The sequence below is a fragment of the Oncorhynchus masou genome, chromosome 10 (genome assembly GCF_036934945.1).
Source record: "Oncorhynchus masou masou isolate Uvic2021 chromosome 10, UVic_Omas_1.1, whole genome shotgun sequence".
Taxonomy (NCBI): Eukaryota; Metazoa; Chordata; class Actinopteri; order Salmoniformes; family Salmonidae; genus Oncorhynchus; species Oncorhynchus masou.
The window spans coordinates 22,343,278-22,363,017 of record NC_088221.1 but is presented as its reverse complement, the minus strand read 5'-3'; the positions used below and the strand labels follow the sequence as shown (position 1 = coordinate 22,363,017).

General features: G+C 41.9%; 1 protein-coding gene across 1 annotated transcript; it reads left to right on the top strand.

Annotated features, from left to right (window-relative positions):
• Positions 1-431: 431 nt before the first annotated feature.
• LOC135546948 (transmembrane protein 182-like) lies at positions 432-7,323 on the top strand. Its single transcript, XM_064975506.1, has 5 exons — positions 432-909; positions 3,045-3,177; positions 5,281-5,379; positions 5,621-5,758; positions 5,959-7,323. Exons 1-5 carry the CDS (start codon positions 751-753, stop codon positions 6,183-6,185), a joined length of 756 nt encoding a protein of 251 aa, XP_064831578.1. The 5' UTR covers positions 432-750; the 3' UTR covers positions 6,186-7,323.
• The last annotated feature ends 12,417 nt before the right edge of the window (positions 7,324-19,740 follow it).

The window sequence follows — 19,740 nt, the reverse complement described above, 5'->3', positions numbered from 1 at the left end:
GCGGTGGCTTGGGGTTGTGAGTGTGTGTGTGTGTGTGTGTGTGTGTGTGTGGTGGTCCCACCATGGGGCGGCGGCTTGGGGTTATGAGTGTGTGTGTGTGTGTGGTGGTCCCACCATGGGGCGATGGCTTGGGTTTGTGAGTGTGTGTCTGTGTGTCTGTGTGTGTGTGTGTGGTGGGCTTTAACTTGGGGGAGGCAACATTTCAGTCTCACTGCTTACCCCCTCCCTCTATGATTTTCTTGTGCATGTGGGGGGTGTCCAGTTGCTGGTAGATATTTCTGTGTTGGACCCCCCCCCCAACCCCAGACCGCTCCCGTGACAGTCGGGAGAGTGTGGGCAGCAGGCACCTTCAATCAGCCCCCCAAAATAGCACAGGGAGAGGTATCCACGCCCCTGTGAGTTCCCTGACTATTTCCTCCTGCCCAGTCCAGTCCAGTCCTGCCCAGCCCATTCCCGTTCTCAGCAACCCACAAAGAGACAAACAGAGAAGAGCCAGGATAAGACCAATACATAGCATAGTGACATTCCATCTTGGAGAAAGAATCTCAGCTTGGAATATATTGGGACACTGGGAATATACACACATAGCTATAGAAGTGTGTTAGTGGACCCCGCATTGACAGACACACTCCGACTGCGGGAAAAGAGTGTGCTTGACTTCTCAGAGGAACACACAAGCACATACAGGGCAAGCTGATTGGGCCAAGGTTCTCCATACAGTGGCACTGTGTGTCTGGCCTGTCCTGCACCATGAAGCTGAGTGTGGCTCTGTTCTTCGCGGGGCTGTTTGGGGCTCTGGCAGCCATGTTTGTCCTCCTCTCCTTCGGGACAGATTACTGGCTCCTGGCTTCTGAGACATGCGACGAAGAAACTAACAGAACCATAGGACCTGGGGGCATTGCCATAGAGGTAAGGAACATGGAGCTTCCTGATTACCATCATGAGATTTTCTGTTATACTTCAAATATTTTAGTCCAATATTTACCTATTATATACTATAGTCCACTAATTATTACCTATGTAATAATCATGTAATAATGACAAACCAATGACTTTTCATTGAAACAACCAGCACTACAGCAGGTGGAAACAGCAGGTGAAAGTAAGAAAAGGTTTGGTGTAACCTCTCTGGGATGTTCCTTTTCCTGGTCCTCTTTTCTCTTTATATCAGTGGTCATAAAATACAAACAAAGGAGACGAAAAAGGTAGTCATTGGCTAAGACTGTTGTTTTGTCTCTATTTGCTGAATTGAGGGTTAGGGGTTGGAGGTTAGGGTTATGGTGGGTTTGGGTAGTCTGGGAGGATCAGCTGGTCAGAGACTGATTATAGACCATAGAAGTCAAGGAAAGTTGTTCCTTTTCTGGTTGGAGTCTCCTTAGAGGAAGTGGTGTCGGGGTCAAGGTCAAACCTGATTCCACTAATCAAAGCCTTGATGTTTATATAATTAGTTCCATCAGCTGTGTTGGTGCTGGGCTAGAACAAAAATGTGTGTGTGGGAGGGGGGGGCAGACCTTTACAATATGAGCCAGAGTTGGGGGGGGGGGCAGACCTTTACGATATGAGCCAGAGTTGGGGGGGGGGGCAGAACTTTACAATGCTGAAGTAGCCTACAGTCAATTCCTCTGGAAAAGCATTTCCTGTATTATATTACTGCCCTATTAAGACATATTTGTTTAAAAAAAGTAATAACATGGACCACCACACTATTTTATTTTCTATTTTAGGGCACTTGGGGGTATCCGAAACTAATGTGTAAAAATGATTTGATGATACTTTTTAATCTGGCCTTAGAAATAACAATAAGATATGTAAAATCAGGTAATGCCAAATTTAAGTCTAAATGAGAATGCTTGAATGATTGAAATGCATCAGAGAGGTATTGACAGGTTCAGAAAAGCAGAAGGAAGATCACCAGCATCATTGTGTATTTCATCTTTCTTAGAGCAGAAGATCAATTCATTTCCCCCAGTCATTATGTGTGGTTTTGTCACTGTTCAAACCGTTCAAATACTAGAGCCAAATTCATAGGAAGAAAACTAATTTAACATGCCTCATTGGCTTTAGAAAAACATTGGTTGCCTGGTCAAACAGCCTCGATCACACCGACAGCATCATTGCTTTTTGGAACACCAGAATTACATTCATTTCACATGGAACGCTGCATTTGCCTTGCAGCATTGTGTTGCAGAGGAAGTTGCAGTGTGTTCTGTGTTCTGCGTGGTGCATACGTTGGATATATCCGATGTGTGCATCAAATTGTTTGAGTAGACTTGGCAGAAATAGTAGCAAAAGGTGAATGTGAACTTTTGTTGCTCACAATTTTCGATTACATAATGAAAAGTTTGACTGCAGAATTTATTATGCAGCATTGATGCAATGACGCTATCAGTCTGCTCAAGGCGTCAGAGGCCGAAAGCACACAGTCGCGGGTTAAAAAACAACAACAATTATGATAAAACTGGGGGGGGGACAAAAATGTAATTTCAGAATGTCTGGGGGACATGTCCACCCCGTCCCTATAGCAAAAGTCACACCACACTACAGTATACATACCTCCCTAGGGGCTGCTAGTGAAACCAGACACTGTTTAATGCAGTTGCTCTGCAACCATCCAGAAAATGAGACACGTTGGATTCCTGAGTGATAGAAATACAACACCACAGTGATATGTAGTTGAATATCAAATATCACTCACTACAGCAGATCCAGGTTCTCACAATGAGCAATGACAAAGGAATGTCTGCATGATATCCATACGATCAAAAAAAGCTAAAGGTGTTCCCTCAGCGTGACCCTTGACCTTACAGTCAGCAGTTGTAGCACTAGCACCATATACTATGACAACATTTATGTGAACCAGTTGGCAAGGTACAACATAATACATGACATTATGGCTAATGCTAGAAAAGAAAATACCAGGCAAAATGTGAAGACGACTAAGACTTTTTATGACATGTTATTATGTCATTGTTACGGCTGTAATATGAAGGACTTATGATGGAGTGTTCTACTAATGTGTTGTTACTATTATTATCTTCCCTCAGCGTGGTGACATGATTCTGGTGGAACCCGGTATGGGGTTCCCCCCAGACACCACCTTCTACCACGAGGGCTTCTTCTGGAGGTGCTCCTTCGGGGGAAACCTGGACGATGACACCCTCTTGAAGTTCTGGATCAGTAAGTCAGATAACATATTCTGCAAATTCTGTTAAATTTAACACTGAGAAAGTGTCTATATGGGTCCATACTTTTAAAATATTAAATTAACACTGTGCTTAGTGCTGACGCCTGTCACACTTCAACAGTGTGAATTAACACTTTCAATGTGATGCAATAACACCTCATATGCTATTTTTAATACTAGGAAGTGTATATAGTTTACACTAATGGTGAAAGCAATAACACCTCAGATAGTATTTTTAACCATTACACCAAGAATTCTATATCTCTTGATGAGGTCAGTCAGCGTTGGGTTAAGGACATTACAATAATATTAACATGTTTTGATTGCTACATGCGCTTATGTAACCATTTCAAAAGAATACATTGCTGAAAACAGACACACTCAAACTTTAATTAACATAACCATAGACCACTAAAACTGATACAACACTTCCACTTACGGTTGGCCAGAAATAACTAATTGAAAGCCACGTCGCCCACTAAGCCATGCCTCCAATATAATTTCCCAGTGTGCCTTACCTTTTAAAGGGAATTGTAGTTACCACGCATGACTACATTTGTTTGTAACAGAGGCATGGTTATTGAATTCATTCATCTTCAGTCCTTTGGACTTCACCGAGTGAGTTTTGACTGTAGGTGAATGTTATCACTAATTAAACTGTTTTTGAAAATGCATTACATATATTATAAGGCCTTACTTTGATGATCAAGTTGTACCATATCACAGTGATGTTAGGAACCTCATGGTTTACAGGCCTCATGCGGTCTGCAAGTCAAATTATGCTGGCATGTAATTCACATTGGAATTCAGCCAGAACAACCAACAGTTGGTATTTTTATTCCCCCGCAAGCTGCATGCAGAATGACTGTCAGGGTTAGGAACACTAATAAAAGAGACTACCAACACCATTTTAAACTGGAACAACCATTTTTGTAACGGGTGCAATAAATGTAACTAACTGATTGGATTAGTTTAGAAAAATGTATGTTATTTATCTTTGTGTGACAAGATTAATCAATCAATTAATGTACATAAACACAGATATTAAAAACAATCCTAAAAATCTAGCTGCAGTAGAGCATGCGGGAAATATGATAATGGACGTGGTTTTGTCGGGAACGTTTTACTCTCCGCAGAGTAAATTGACACAATCACACTCTTCCATTCAACACTGGTTATTCACTCTTAGAGAGTTAATTTAACTCCTGAATCAACACTAGAAATGTTACACAGAAAAATCAACACTAGGTAACAACGACCAATTTCCTGTGTACTTGTATTAAGTATAACACTGGGGTTTTGGCCATACACAATATGCTGGTTTGTATACTCGGACAAAGTGTGTAACAGCCCCAGTGCTTTTTAGAAGGCATGTACAACGCATGTGTTTATATGCATGTTTGGATATTGGGAAACACATATGACTGAAGCTTTAGAACCTACCTCTCCATTCTCTACTCTCACTCTCTTTCACTCTATCCCATTACTTTCTTTCATCTACATTTGGGTCAGTACAGGGACAGTAGAACAATGCAAACAGTTCATGAAAGTCATGAAGGTAAATCACTTGTTTATCGAATGTGACTTCTGATGCTTTGACGTAGTATGAGACTCCTATCATGAGATGTTATGTCATGTGACTCTATGGAAAGGCTGTATCATGTGATGTTATTCAAGTCCTTTTCCATCTGATGAAATGTGTTGAAAATCTCTAATAGGGAACATCCAGGGAGGGTCATTGTCACAAACACCCTAAAGCTCAGGGAACGACCTTGCGAGGATCTGCTGAATTCCACAGGGCAGAGGAGAGAGGGAGAGGAGGAAGATAAATAGATCAAAATAAAGTATTAAGAGTACAAATTAGATTAGATTTAATTCAATTATCAAATTTAATGCATTCGATAAAACCTGAAGACAATGCCAGCTTAGTCTCTGTATTGATCCTACTAGTATATGCTGTCTTTGTAATATAAGGGCCCTTGATGGGGAGAGGATATTTGCTAATGCCAGTGCCACAACCTATTGCTTTTTTTATTAGTTCTATAATGTGATATGATTTAATGTATCTAACAATGGGCCTGTTTGTCTCTCCCTAGCCAATCAGCCCCACTCTAAAGTCTGCACACACGCCTACCTCTTCCCCTTTCCTGTGTCTCAACAGACTCACAACGCCACCGCATATGACTCCGCAATCAGTAAGTGCTTTTCTCTCTCTCTCTCTCTCTCTCTCTCTCTCTCTCTCTCTCTCTCTCTGTGTCTCTCTCTCTCTCTCTCTCTCTATCTATCTCTCTCTCTCTGTCTCTCTGTATATATACTTTATATGCCATTGCCATGTAGCCTACTTTGAGATTGTGAGTGAGTATTCAAATTAAAGTATAATTCTGTTGCTCACTGGTTGCCATGGTTCTAACAATGATTGACATTTCTATTGTCCAGTCTACAGAGGCTTCTGGAGTATCTTCATGCTAATTGGGGTGGCTGCCGTCGTTTTAGGTGGGTTCTTCATCATCTGCGCCGCCCCATTTGCCAGTCACCGTCTATATAAGGCTGGGGGTGTGCTCTTCCTGACATCTGGTGAGTCATTGGCCTATATCATCATCAGTTTTAGGATACAACATTTAAGATAGGCTTGAGCACAACAGTTTATCTCTGTTGAAGAGATGTACAAAGATGAAGAGCTCATCAATACCATCACTGATACAAATATCTGCTGCAGCCAATCTGATACAGTCTACCGCTATCTCTCTCTCTCTCACCCTTCCTGCTCCCCACAGCTCTGTTCCTTCTTGTTGTGGTGGTGATGTATGTGCTGTGGGTGGAGGTGCTGGATGTGGTACAGGTCTACGTGGACCACCAGCGCTCCTCTATTTGTCCCACCTTTGACCTCACCATCCACTACGGCCTGTCCTTCTTCTTCGCCCCCGTCGGCATCTCCTTCTGCCTGCTGGCAGGACTCCTTTTCCTCCTCATTGGCCGGTCCGTACGGATGCAGTACCACTGATTATTGTCGCTGTGGCAAGAGTGTGATGATGCCCATGGTAGAAGGCGGGGCGCTGAGACTTCCGGAACGCTGCAACGGTTGGGGCCATTTCCATTTAAATTTGTTTAATTGAAGAAGTAAAATTAAATTCCAATTTTAAAATGTCTCATAGCTAAGCATTGCGGTAAATTGGAAGTAGAATTTCAGTTTACTTCTTGAATTGACTTCATTGAAAAGGAATTGACCCCAACCCTGCTCTGTAACTTCAAGAATGTGTTGGAAATCTCTGTGTTCTGTCAATCATCCAGAAATGGAATGGGACTTCTTTGAACTCCGTGGTGTGACTGATTTGACAGGTTACAATGACATGTTTCAGTCACTGCAAGTGTTTGACAGAGTTCGACAGAGTTCCACCCAACATGACACCCTATACCATCATATTAGTGCACTACTTTCACCAGAGCCTCTATAGGGAATAGGGTGCCATTTGAGACACAACCAACGCCTCAGTCCCCCATCACTACATGCTCTTCACCTGACATCTACAGTACTGAGAGACACAGGATTGGTTGGTTGAACTGTGGTGGCGGCTGTTGGTGATTTGCTTATACAGGTTGTCGGCTGTCACATGTCACATGTTGCCATAGCAGCGAGTTGGGAATGACTATGGTATAGGATGTTTTGTTTGTTGAATTCTTTCTCTTTGTATTTGTATTTTTAGTCAAATAGTTTTAGAAGGCTGCTACTGTCATTTGCTGAGTGTGCTGAGGCTTTAACATAAATGAAGGGTGAACAAGTCACTTTATATGCTTCTCTATAGATTTGATTACCACTTTATAAATATAATACACGTGTATTCCTTTTTCAATTATTAACACATTTTGAGAGAAATACCTTACCATTATATAAGCATGCGGTGTGAAGAGTTAGAATTAAGGTATAGAAATCAAGATTAGAGGCTCTATTCAATCTGGATCGCTGGTGCGTTACATATTGCGTGACAGAAATGTAAAGATGATTTCTGATTGAGCGGACATATGCAGCTTTGGTTAAAATGTTTTAGTAAAGTATTTGTTTGCCCTGTAAATAGTAGACACTGTAATGAAATTACTACATGCAGTTTAAAACACAAATAAATTGATGACATTTGTTTCATGAATGTGTTTTCTCGTTGCCATTTTATTCTAAATGAACGTGTGTTGATTACTTGAACATACAAATGTTTTCTAAACTAATCCAATCAGTGCGTTAGAATTCTGTCCCCGTTACAGGAATGGTTTACGTCGTCCCACAACGTTTCTAACCTCGTTCACAATGCAAGTTGCAGGTGAATAACAATTCCAACAGCTGGATGTTCTGGTTGGATTCGAACAGCTATTACACACCACTTTGCAAGTCATCATAAGGTGACTTCTAGGTCAGGTTTTACAATTCTGGAAACTTTTCCAGAGATCCTGGTTGGAAGATTCCTGGGAATTAACAGGAAATATGGAATCCTTCCACCAGGATTTCTAGAAACTCCTCCCATGACAAACCACACCACCAAGTTTCCATGGGAAGACTATTGTGTCACCAACACCTGGTATCTGTGGATGGTCACTGGGGGGCCTCTGGTTCAGGTCACCCAGGAGATCTTTGCCCTCAACCTGGCTGTCACTGAGCTCTTCTTCTGCCTTCTCTCTCCATTTACCGTCTTCAACTACCTCTTCATCAAAAGAGGACCATCTTCCAATTTAGCAGCTACATGTTCGGCTCGGTCACTGTCGGTCGCCCTTTGCTCCAGGACTTGATCTGTGTAGGACGCTAGCTGGCGATGGTCCACCCACTGGTCTACCTGAAGTACAGGAGTCTGAGGTACAGGGCAGTGTGTGTGGCTCTGGTTTGGCTGATGTCCCTCGTCCTCTGTGTTGTGATAGGCTTCATAGGCGGCATGCTAGTCAACGTCTGCCTTTTCGCAATCACTGACCAATCAACTTTTTCTACTGTGTGTCCATCCTGAGGGTGGTGGCCAGGTTTGGTGTAGGGGATGGAGGGAAGGAGGTACAGGGAAAGAAAGAGGGAGGGAACCTGAAGAAGAGAAGAGCGTCCCGTACTATTCAGCTCAAAGAGAGGGATGATAGTCTTACTTTAGAGGAAGGGTTGTCTGGCATCTGGTTATCATCCTCAGGTCAGAGCCATGTTTAGGCCACAGTCTATAATGGCTCTCATCATTCCTTCCCAGTCCTTTCAACCATGTTATTGTTGTTGTTCAGAGGTTGTATTATTTCTCGTTTCTGGGGATATGTTTGTGTTTATGGTGTGTGTAAATGTGTTCTTTAAATCAAGAACTGTGTTTTTGAGTGAGTTTGAAATCACACGTCATTTTCTGATCGTCGATTTCAACTAACAGGCTTGGAACTTAATGTACTCCTGCAGGTTCCCGCTGGACTTCTTAAAACACTACTGACAGGAGATGAAATGCACCTGCGAGCTTAACTAAGCTTGATTACAACGAAAACCCCCACATGGATGAACCATTAAATCAGTTGATCTCTTGTTACCGTGTCAAGTGATTATGATACCGGACAGCTGATCTAGATTCTCTACTCCCGCCCCCAGTGAAATATCGACCTATCAGTAGCATAGGAAACTGTAATGCTGGTGATGAATGTAAAAATACTTATTTGAGCAAAATAATATCGAAGTAGTAGCCTATATTTTTGATCAAACGTTTCACCTTAAATGACACAATAATACAGTATAAGTCATTCAAAATAACTGTATAGATGACATTTTCAGTTGATAAAATAATATAGATTATATAGGCTTAACTCAATGATTTACCTGATTTAGTTACACATTTCAAATATGGACTGTCCTGGGACATTCTATTTACTCCCATCTTGATAACACCTCCTTTGGCCGCCTTTCCTTCCAGTTCTCTACTGCCAATGACTGGAACGAATTGCAAAAATCCCTGCATTTGGAGACTTATACGTATCTCCCTCACTAACTTTAAGCGTCAGCTGTCAGAGCAGTTTACCGATCGTTGCAGCTGTATACAACCCATCTGTAAATAGCCCATCCAACCAACTACCTACCTCATCCCCATATTTGTTTTTGTTTTTCTGCTCTTTTGCACACCAGTATTTCTACTTGTACATCCTCATCTGCACATCTATCACTCCAGTGTAAATTTCTAAATTGTAATTACTTCACCACTATTTATTGCCTTACCTCCTTACTTCATTTGCACACACTGTATACACATTTTTCTATTGTGTTATTGACTGTACGTTGTTTTACTCCATGTGTAACTCTGTGTTGTTTTTGTCGCACTGCTTTGCTTTATCTTGGCCAGGTCGCAGTTGTAAATGATAACATGTTCTCAACTGGCCTACCTGGTCAAATAAAGGTGAAAAAAATATATAATAATAATAATAAGGAATGACCATATCAGACAATTTTCTTTTAAAGACAGCTGTATTTAATGGATTACGTAAATTGGAAACAAATATAATAATATGAGTAGGCTACACTATTAGTTTTTAACTCATACAAAGTGTTGGGTAAACTGCCACAATAGATTTGCTGTGGTAAACAAGGAAATCCTTTTTTCAGTTGTATGTAATGAACGGCAAATAGATACATCGCCATAGTCTGCTTTTAAAGGAAGACTTAACTGATCCGATAATAATACCAACCAGAGGGCGAAAATGTTGGCTGCAATAAAACTAAAAGATAACTTCGACATCTGCATTAGGGAGCGGTAAATAGCTGGCCAATGTTGGTTCCCAGCTAGCAATGAGGAATCGGCCTGGAATCGGGTGTCGGACTCGGCCCGGAATCAAAATGAATGACTGCCCTGAATCGCCTAAGTGCATCAGGCTGTTTCCGTCTACCAGAATTCAGCCGACTTTGCAGGGATCTTACCAGATTCCCACCAGAAGCGGCCCGATGCATTTTTAAATAAATGTAAACAAAATTACCCTATTTAGTCATTTTAAATACTACTATTATACATACAAATTATACACATGCACAATTTCTTTTACATACTTGTCGTCATATTGTCTTGTCCCACCGCTGCAACTCCCGTAGAGGCGATGGTTGAGAGCTTTGCGTCCTCCGAAACACAACCCCACCAAGCTGCACTGCTTCATGATACAATGCATGCTTAAACCAGAAGCCAGCCACACCAATGTGTCTGAGGAAACACAGTACACCTGGTGACCGTGTCAGCGTTCATGTCCCTGGCCCACCACAGGAGTCGCTACAGTGTGATGGGACAAGAACATTGTGGCCGGTCAAACCCTCCCCTAACCTGGACGACGCTGGACCAATTGTGTGTTGCCTCATCGGTCTCCTTGTCATGCCAGGCATGGGTATCAAACCAGCATCTGTAGCAACGTAGTTTGCAATGCAATGCAGTGTCTTAGATGCTGCGCCACGCGAGAGGCCCCATCCACAAAAAATTTCATGCTTATCAATTGCCATGCTCAAAGTATCAAAATACTAAAATACTACTTAAACAGGACTCTTGAAGAATTCAATTTAAATGTTAATTGTATTTTGTTGATCACAGAAATAATGAGAAAATATGGAAAAATAAATAAATAATAAAATGTTAATTATATAAAGCAGCTGGTGTAATCATCTGCCAGAGAGTAGCCCCAATCGTCCTGAGCCCCAAGTAAAACATTTGGGCCAGATAACTCACACCGGGATTGGCCAGAGCTCCATCCCTGCATCCTAGCCATAAGTAATACTGCCGAAGGCGGCCCAGACTCAGGCCACATGACATCGGCCGAGTCTGACTCTCGGTCTGTCATGTGCATTTTACTGAGGAGTGGCTTCCGTCTCGCCACTCTAACATAAAGGCCTGATTGGTGGAGTGCTGTAGAGATGGTTGTCCTTCTGGAAGGTTCTCCCTTCTCCACAGAGGATCTCTGGAGCTCTGTCAGAGTGACCATTGGATTCTTGGTCACCTCCCTGACCAAGGCACTCCCCCGATTGCTCAGTTTGGCCGGGCCGCCAGCTCTAGGAAGAGTCTTGGTGGTTCCAAACTCTTTTCATTTAAGAAAGATTGAGGCCACTCGGTTCTTGGGGACCTTCAATGCTGCAGATATATTTTTTACCCTTCCCCAGATCTGTGCCTTGACACAATCCTGTCTTGGAGCTCTACAGACAATTCCTTTGAACTCAGGGCTTGGTTATTGCTCGTACATGCACTGTAGACTGTGGGACCTTATATAGACAGGTGTGTGCCATTCCAAATCATATTCAAATCAATTGAATTTACCACAGGTTGGCTCCAATCAAGTTGTTGAAAGATCTCAAGGATGATCAATGGAAACAGGATGCGCCTGAGCTCAATTTCGAGTCTCATAGCAAAAGGTCTGAATACTTCTGTATATAAGGTATTTCAGTTTTTTATTTTTAATACAATTCCAAAAATGTTTAAAAAGATCTGTTTTCGCTTAGTCATTATGGAGTATTGTGTGTAGATTGATGAGATAAAAAAAAAGATTTTAGAATAAGGCTGTAACGTAAGAAAATGTGGAAAAAGTATTTCTGAATGCACTGTATACGCTGAATATATGGGGCGGCAGGTAGCTTAATGGTTAGAGCGTTGGGCCAGTAACCGAAAGTGTTGCTAGATCAAATCCCTGAGCTGCCAAGGAAAAAACTGTCATTCTGCCGCTGAACAAGGCAGTTAACCCACTGTTCCTAAGCCATCATTGTAAATACTGACTTGCCTAGTTAAATTTAAAGATACCAAAAACTATTTAGTCCACTCAATGTTGCAAGATATTATGTGGCTGCCCATACTGATTTCTGTGTTTGTGCGTGCATAAAAAAAAATGTCATGCATTTTAGCTAGGTAAACTTTTAGTTTTTGTTGTTATAGGCTACCTAGCTAAAATGCTTGCTCGCTTAACTTCATCGTATGGGCATCAATGAACCAGCTAAATGAGCTAGTTAACATGAGCCTACAAAGCTACATCTAGGCTACATATTGAACTTGCTTAGAAATTGATTTGATTGGTGTGAAGCCAAATAGGGTTTACCTTGGGTGGCATTGTGCTGCACCTGAACAACCCACAGTTGAGCTAAACTCAATGCTGATTGGCTAATTATTTTATCAATGTGCTAAATTCTTGCTGGCATGAATCAATCAAATGCTACGCCGGCAACATCTCATACTCTGTTGGTCCAGACAGCATCAGATACATGGGCTACACATACTGAGGGGCACTGTTTCCCTCACTCATCAGATACATGGGCTACACATACTGAGGGGCACTGTTTCCCTCACTCATCAGATACATGGGCTACACATACTGAGGGGCACTGTTTCCCTCACTCATCAGATACATGGGCTACACATACTGAGGGGCACTGTTTCCCTCACTCATCAGATACATGGGCTACACATACTGAGGGGCACTGTTTCCCTCACTCATCAGATACATGGGCTACACATACTGAGGGGCACTGTTTCCCTCACTCAGAAGATTCCCCCGGGGAGATTCAGCCACTTGCAAATTTACAGAAAATAATGAAAACACAAAGAGGCGAAATATAAATTATTTTGTCATATACGTTTTTTATTGGTCAAATATTTGAGTAAGCCTGCCTTTCCTTGTCATCCACAAATATACACACTACTGGTTGCAATTGAGATCAGCTGTGAGGGTGATTTTAGGCCTATTGATGGTTTAGTGAGAGATCATCTTGTGATAATCTAATGTTTGCAATTGGCTTCAGCTATTTGTAATATGTACTACAAATGTTATATATGTGTATTATCTTAATTACATTTGCAACATAAAGCCTGTTTAGGAGTTCAATCAATCATCAAGCAAATGTATTTATAAAGCCCTTTTTACATCAGTCGATGTAACAAAGTGCTATTCAGAAACCCAGGCTAAAACCCCAAACAGCAAGCCATGCAGGTGTAGGTGTAGAAGCACGGTGGCTAGGAAAAACTCCCTAGAAAGGCAGGAACCTAGGAAGAAAACTAGAGAGGAACCAGGCTCTGAGGGGTGGCCAGTCCTCTTCTGGCTGTGCCGGGTTGAGATTTTAACAGTACATGGCCAAGATGTTCAAATGTTCATAGATGACCAGCAGGGTCAAATAATAATGATATTAACAGTGATTGTAAAGGGTACAACAGGTCAGCGCCTCAGGACTAAATGTCAGTTTGCTTTTCAGAATTAGAGACAGCAGGTGTGATAGAGAGAAAGAGTCGAAAACAGCAGGTCCGGGACAAGGTAGCACATCTGGTGAACAGGTCAAGGTTCCATAGCCGCAGGCAGAACAGTTGAAACTGGAGCAGCAGCACGACCAGGTGGACTGGGGACAAGAAGGAGTCATCAGGCCAGGTAGTCCTGAGGCAAGGTCTCACGGGTCAGGTTCTCCGGGAGGGGAGGGAGAGAGAGAGAATTAAAGGGAGCATACTTAAATTCACACAGAACACCGGATAAGACAGGAGAAATACTCCAGATATAACAGACTGATCCTAGCCCCTGACACATAAACTATTGCAGCATTGGAGGCTGAGACAGGAGGGGTCGGGAGACACTGTGGCCCCGTCCAACGATACCACCGGACACGGCCAACCAGGCAGGATATAACCTCACCCACTTTGCCAAAGCACAGCACCCACACCACTAGAGGGATATCTTCAACCCCCCAACTTACTACCCTGAGACAAGGCTGAGTATAGGCCACAAAGATCTCCCCCATGGCACAAACCAGAGGGGGGCGCCAACCTGGTCAGGAAGATCACATCAGTGACCCAAACCACGCACCCCTCCTTGAAATCAGCCTTAGCAAGCATTTAACCCAACCCCTCTGGATCAGAGAGGTGCGAGGGGGCTACCTAACATCAACAACTTCATCTTCAGAACCCAAGAAACAGTGGGTTATCTGCCTTGCTCAGGAGAGGAATACCAGATTTTACCTTGTCAGCTTGGGGATTTGATCCAGCAACCTTTCAGTTACTGGCCCAACACTATAACCACTAGAGTCGGTGGAGAGAGGCTAACACTGGAGTAATATGATCAAATATTATTTTTTGGGGTTCTAGTCTAGATTCTGGCAGCCGTGTTTAGCACTAACTAAAGTTTATTTAGTGCTTTATCCGGGTAGCCGGAAAGTAGAGCATTGTAGTAGTCTAATCTAGAAGTGACAAAAGCATGGATGAACTTTTCTGCCTTATTTTTTGACAGAACGTTTCTGATCTTTGCAATGTTACGTAGATGGAAAAAAGCTGTCCTTGAAATAGTCTTGATATGTTCGTCAAAAAAGAGATCAGGTTCCAGAGTAACGCCGAGGTCCTTCACAGTTTTATTTGAGACGACTGTACAACCATCAAGACTAATTGTCAGATCCAACAGAAGAGCTATTTGTTTCTTGTGACTTAGAACTAGCATCTCTGTTTTGTCCAAATTTAAAAGTAAAAAAGTGTCTGTTTTCTTGAGTGACCTTTATTTGAATGTGTTCCTGTCCAATTGAAAATAACTGTGGAATAAAGTGTCTGAGATCTTGTCCTTTATAGAACTATCTTGCTATTTTTAGGTAGGTTGAATCAAAGTACACACATAATGCCAAACAGAGAGAAGGCTTCACAGTCAACTTTAAACGTGTATTTCTATCCTTACTGTTTCTTCTCCTTGTGGTCCTGTATACCTTATTTCAAAGTCAGATCAGTCAACTTCTTATAACTCTGCTTGGTCTTTATGACATGATTGTTCATGTAAATCTGACCAATTAAACCAAATCCAAACTTGAAAATCTGGAGTTAATCATGAACAGGGATCTCAACAACACACATATCTGTTCATATCCTAACCACTAGAGGGCAGCGTTTTCCTATTGAAACAAACCATACTTTTTTCATCTGGAGTTCTAATTAACTTGTATGGATGATTATGCATTCTGTCAGAAGTAGGATTTGTATACAGTTCCTGTTTAAATGTGTAGCTGGATATGAAGGTGTTCACACCTTGGTTGATAGCAGGAGGGTAATTTCACTCATGAATGGAGGAATTGATCAGAGTCCTTTGCTGCTGATTCTCCTGAGTCTGTGTCATCCATACATTATAATTCATTTACCTTTCAACAAATGACATCCATTTACCAATCCACACAACAACAGCGTGTGACTTCCTGTAAGAACAGAGTGGCACGTTATGACAGTGTGATTATTCAGAGTGATGATGATGTTTGGGGTGAGTAAAGCAATGGAGACACAATTCTCTTCTCTAAAATAAGGAAAACACGCTGAATGGGAAAGGCACGAGCTGGTCAAATTGCCAAACACTGTACAGATGCCCACGATTTATTCAAAGTTAAATCCACCAATGTTTCAGCAAAAGCTGCCTTTCTTCTTGCAGACATTATTCTAGAGTAGCCTAGCTAACCCTCCTTCTCCAGGAGTTTTCAGACTCCAGGAATAGATGCCATGCAAGTCACAAACCTCCATAGATTTAGGGCTCTATTCAATCTGGATTGCTGAAGTGTTACAGATTGCGCAACAGAAATCAAGGTCATTTCTGTTTCAACAGACATATGCAGCTTCTACCGTGAATGCAGATCCTCCGCGATAGGGATTGAATAGAGCCCTTACATGATCATAGGAGGTCAAAGACAGAGATGACTGTAAAGATGAGTAACAAGGTGAATGAAAAACAAATGTGTGAGATACAATTAAAACATACGATATGGAGACCAAAGGGTTGTCCTGTGTTTTATTGTCTCTCTTGGTAAGAGATTCTTTATCTCAATGTGATTTGATAGTTTAAATGAAAGTTAAATAGAAAAAAATAATTATCTCTGAGGTGTGTGTGCATGCCTGCATATGTGTGTGTGTCAGTTTATGCATGCATGCGTGCATGTGTGTGTGTGTGTGTTTGTATATGTGTGCTGCAGGTGCTAGGCCCATTCCTCCAGAGCCAGGCCTAGAAGACAGTAATGTCATCAGACCGGGAGTCCCAGCTGAATTCAGCTCTGTTCCGCATGGTTGCCAATGATAATTGTGTGTTGATAGCGAGAGAGGGAGATAGAGTATAATTTCCACCTTGAGATTCCTAAACAAATACCTGTGCTCAGCAAAGGGATGGAGGGAAGGGGAGAGAAGGAGAGGGTATGGCATATTGAGGAGAGGAGGTGAGAGGGATGAATAGGTAAGGGTAAGGAGCTGAGGGTGAGCAGATAAGGGATGAGGGTTTGAGGATGAGAGGGGATGAGGTGTGACGGGGGGGGGTGAGGCGAATAGGGGTTGAAGGGTTGAGGAGGATAGTGAATAAAGGGGGTGAGAAAATGAGGGGTATAGGTGTAAGGGGATAAAACACTATAGAGGAAGAAAATACTTGGTCTCAGGGCAATTCGTATTATTCTGTGTGTAAATCTATGACACTCAATTTAGTATGATATATTACGTTAAATTAGGTTACATGAATGGAATAGTGGTTGTACAAAAGATGGGTTGGTTGTTTAGCAACAAAACCGGCACGTGCACAACTATGGGGCAAAACATACGGGGTTGGCTTAGATTGCTGACAACATGTAAACTATATTTAGTCTCCAATGTTTATTGAAAACATAAATAAATGTGCACAATGAGCACTTGTCATTCAAATACATAATTACAGTTGTTGGTTAGCTAGCTAGTGATATTAGCATTGACATGAAATCAAAACACCTTGAAACAAGATATGGTATCAAGAACAAGATGAAACTAGCTTAAACGAGTCCCTCACGATTCCCCACATGGCAGTTTCTTGTCATTGTTGGTAGCTATCTGGCCATCCAGGACCACAACAATTTACGGACTTACCCCACTGAAGTGTGCACATCATTCTCGTGAAGTTGTCAGCTAACCCATCTATATCATACGAATTATAGGACGCACCATATTATACAACCTGGAGGATGTATATGATTATACTTCTTTCTCTGAGAGCAGGTTGCTTGTTGCAACTGTAACAACAAAGGAGAATTTCGGGAAAATGTCTATTGGCAGTTAGGGGAACTAACAACAAAGGTTAGGATAATTTATGTAAAATGTTATGAGAACTAAAACAACAAAGGTTAGGAGAGTTGATGTATCAGGTTAGATTAAATGGGTTAAGTTTAGAATAATGGCTGGGGGAAGGGTTAGCTGAAATGCTACAGTTGTCCCCGACGCAAATTGAACACACAACCGTTGGCTTGCTAGACGGTCGCGGATTACGTCCACCTATTCTACATGACCAACCTTTAGTAGATATCATACATCTTGGACATACATAAAGTATGTTTCATATGGTTCTGAGACCAGGCTGGAAAATAGGGGAGCAAGAGGAAGGAGAGAACCTTAGCCTAGTGGTACTTTAAACTGTCAAAGTTGCTAGACTCCTGCTTCAAAAACACAGACACAAACATGCACCTCTTGTATTTATGTCAAAATCTTTAGGAACACTTTAAGTTAATAATAAAAAACAAAAATATTATTTCCCAACATGTACTATCACCTCATGGCTCAGCCAGGCCGCTTAACACAGATTATCATCCTAATATCTCATAATCCCAGATGACATTAACGTCAGATTTGATTTAAATCTGATGACTTTCACCTCACAGACACAGGATATATTTGAATTGCATGAACAAGATGGCAAGTCCTATTACACGCTGCACTCTTCTTTAGAGATAGTTTTACATAATGTCCCATTCCATTTGAAATAATTAACAGACAATGGGCCTATGTTAATGTGAGAATTTACAATTCAGTACACAGGGTTGTATAATTACTACTGCGCATAATTCAGGGGAGTTCAGTGCTGCTGGTCCTTCATGGTGTTATAAAAAATGATGTAAAATCTCAGCAGTCTGGTGAGAATGCACACCATATTTGACTTTTATAGTAGTAATAATATAAAGTAAGCTAAAATAAGCTATCTTAAACACAGAAAACACACCCTATCTTTTATTGTGCTGTCAATGCAGCTCGCCATAACATTACATCAATCCCTCAATGTGCAAAAAGTGATTGGGTCCAGGGAATATAGCAAGTACTGTCAAAGAAAGACTGATTGTACCTTATGAAGTGAAAACGTTGTAAAGCCACACGTTGTTTTAAATAATGATGTAAAAAATATAAAGAGATCTAATTATGGGGTAACACTTTTTTTAAATGTAAATTCTTTTGTTTTATTTCTCTGAGGTAAATTCTCTTCAAGCCTCTGTATACTCTTCATGTGGCTACTGAGCAGCCGTAGAGAAAGCCCTCTTCACCAACTCAAGGCCACTCTCTTCAAAGGAATACTAATGCGTTATTTAATCATCTCTCCCAAGTTCCTTTTAAACTGCTGCCAAAATGGACATATAAGCCTACACTATATCTACATGTTATATGGAGTGGGCTCCATTTTGTTAATGAGGGTTCCATTATGTTCTCTTAATCTCTTCAACCATGATCTCGGAACAGCGTGTATGTCTGTCTGTCTGCTGAGCCCACCTGCATCGCTCTTCCTCATTGATCCCAACACAATAAGTAATAAACTCAGCAAAAAAAAGAAATGTCCCTTTTTCAGAATTCTGTCTTTCAAAGATAATTCGTAAAAATCCAAATAACTTCACAGATCTTCATTGTAAAGGGGTTAAACACTGTTTCCCATGCTTGTTCAATGAACCATAAACAATTAATGAACATGCACCTGAGGAAGGTCGTTAAGACACTAATAGCTTACAGACGGTAGGCAATTAAGGTCACAGTTATGAAAACTTAGGACACTAAAGAGGCATTTCTACTGACTCTGAAAAACAACAAAAGAAATATGCCCAGAGTCCCTGCTAATCTGCGTGAATGTGCCTTAGGCATGCTGCAAGGAGGCATGAGGACTGCAGATGTGGCCAGGGCATTAAATTGCAATGTCCGTACTGTGAGACGTCTAAGACAGCGCTACAGGTAGACAGGATGGACAGCTGTCCTCGCAGTGGCAGACCACGTGTAACAACACCTGCACAGGATCGGTACATCCGAACATTCCACCTGTGGCACAGGTACAGGATGGCAACAACAGCTGCCGGAGTTACACCAGGAACGAATCACGGTTTTGTCTCACCAGGGGTGATGATCGGATTTGCATTTATCGTCGTAGGAATGAGTGTTACACCGAGGCCTGTACTCTGGAGCGGGATCGATTTGGAGGTGGAGGGTCTGACATGGTCTGGGGTGGTATCTCACATTATCATCGGACTGAGCTTGTTGTCATTGCAGGCAATCTCAATGCTGTGCATTACAGGAAAGACATCCTCCTCCCTCATGTGATACCCTTCCTGCAGGCTCATCCTGACATGACCCTCCATCATGACAATGCCACCATCAATACTGCTTGTTCTGTATGTGAGTTCCTGCAAGACAGGAATGTCAGTGTTCTGCCATGGCCAACAAAGAGCCTGGATCTCAATCCCATTGAGCACATCTGGGACCTGTTGGATCGGAGTGTGAGGGCTAGGGCCATTCCCCCCAGAAATGTCCAGGAACTTGCAGGTAACTTGGTGGAAGAGTGGGGTAACATCTCACAGCAAGAACGGGCAAATCTGG

Excerpts from the sequence above, each read along its gene's own strand:
- LOC135546948 (XM_064975506.1), top strand. The coding sequence starts at position 751 with ATGAAGCTGAGTGTGGCTCTGTTCTTCGCGGGGCTGTTTGGGGCTCTG. Across the intron at positions 910-3,044 it reads CTGGGGGCATTGCCATAGAG|CGTGGTGACATGATTCTGGT; the intron begins GTAAGGAACATG and ends ATCTTCCCTCAG. Across the intron at positions 3,178-5,280 it reads CCTCTTGAAGTTCTGGATCA|CCAATCAGCCCCACTCTAAA; the intron begins GTAAGTCAGATA and ends GTCTCTCCCTAG.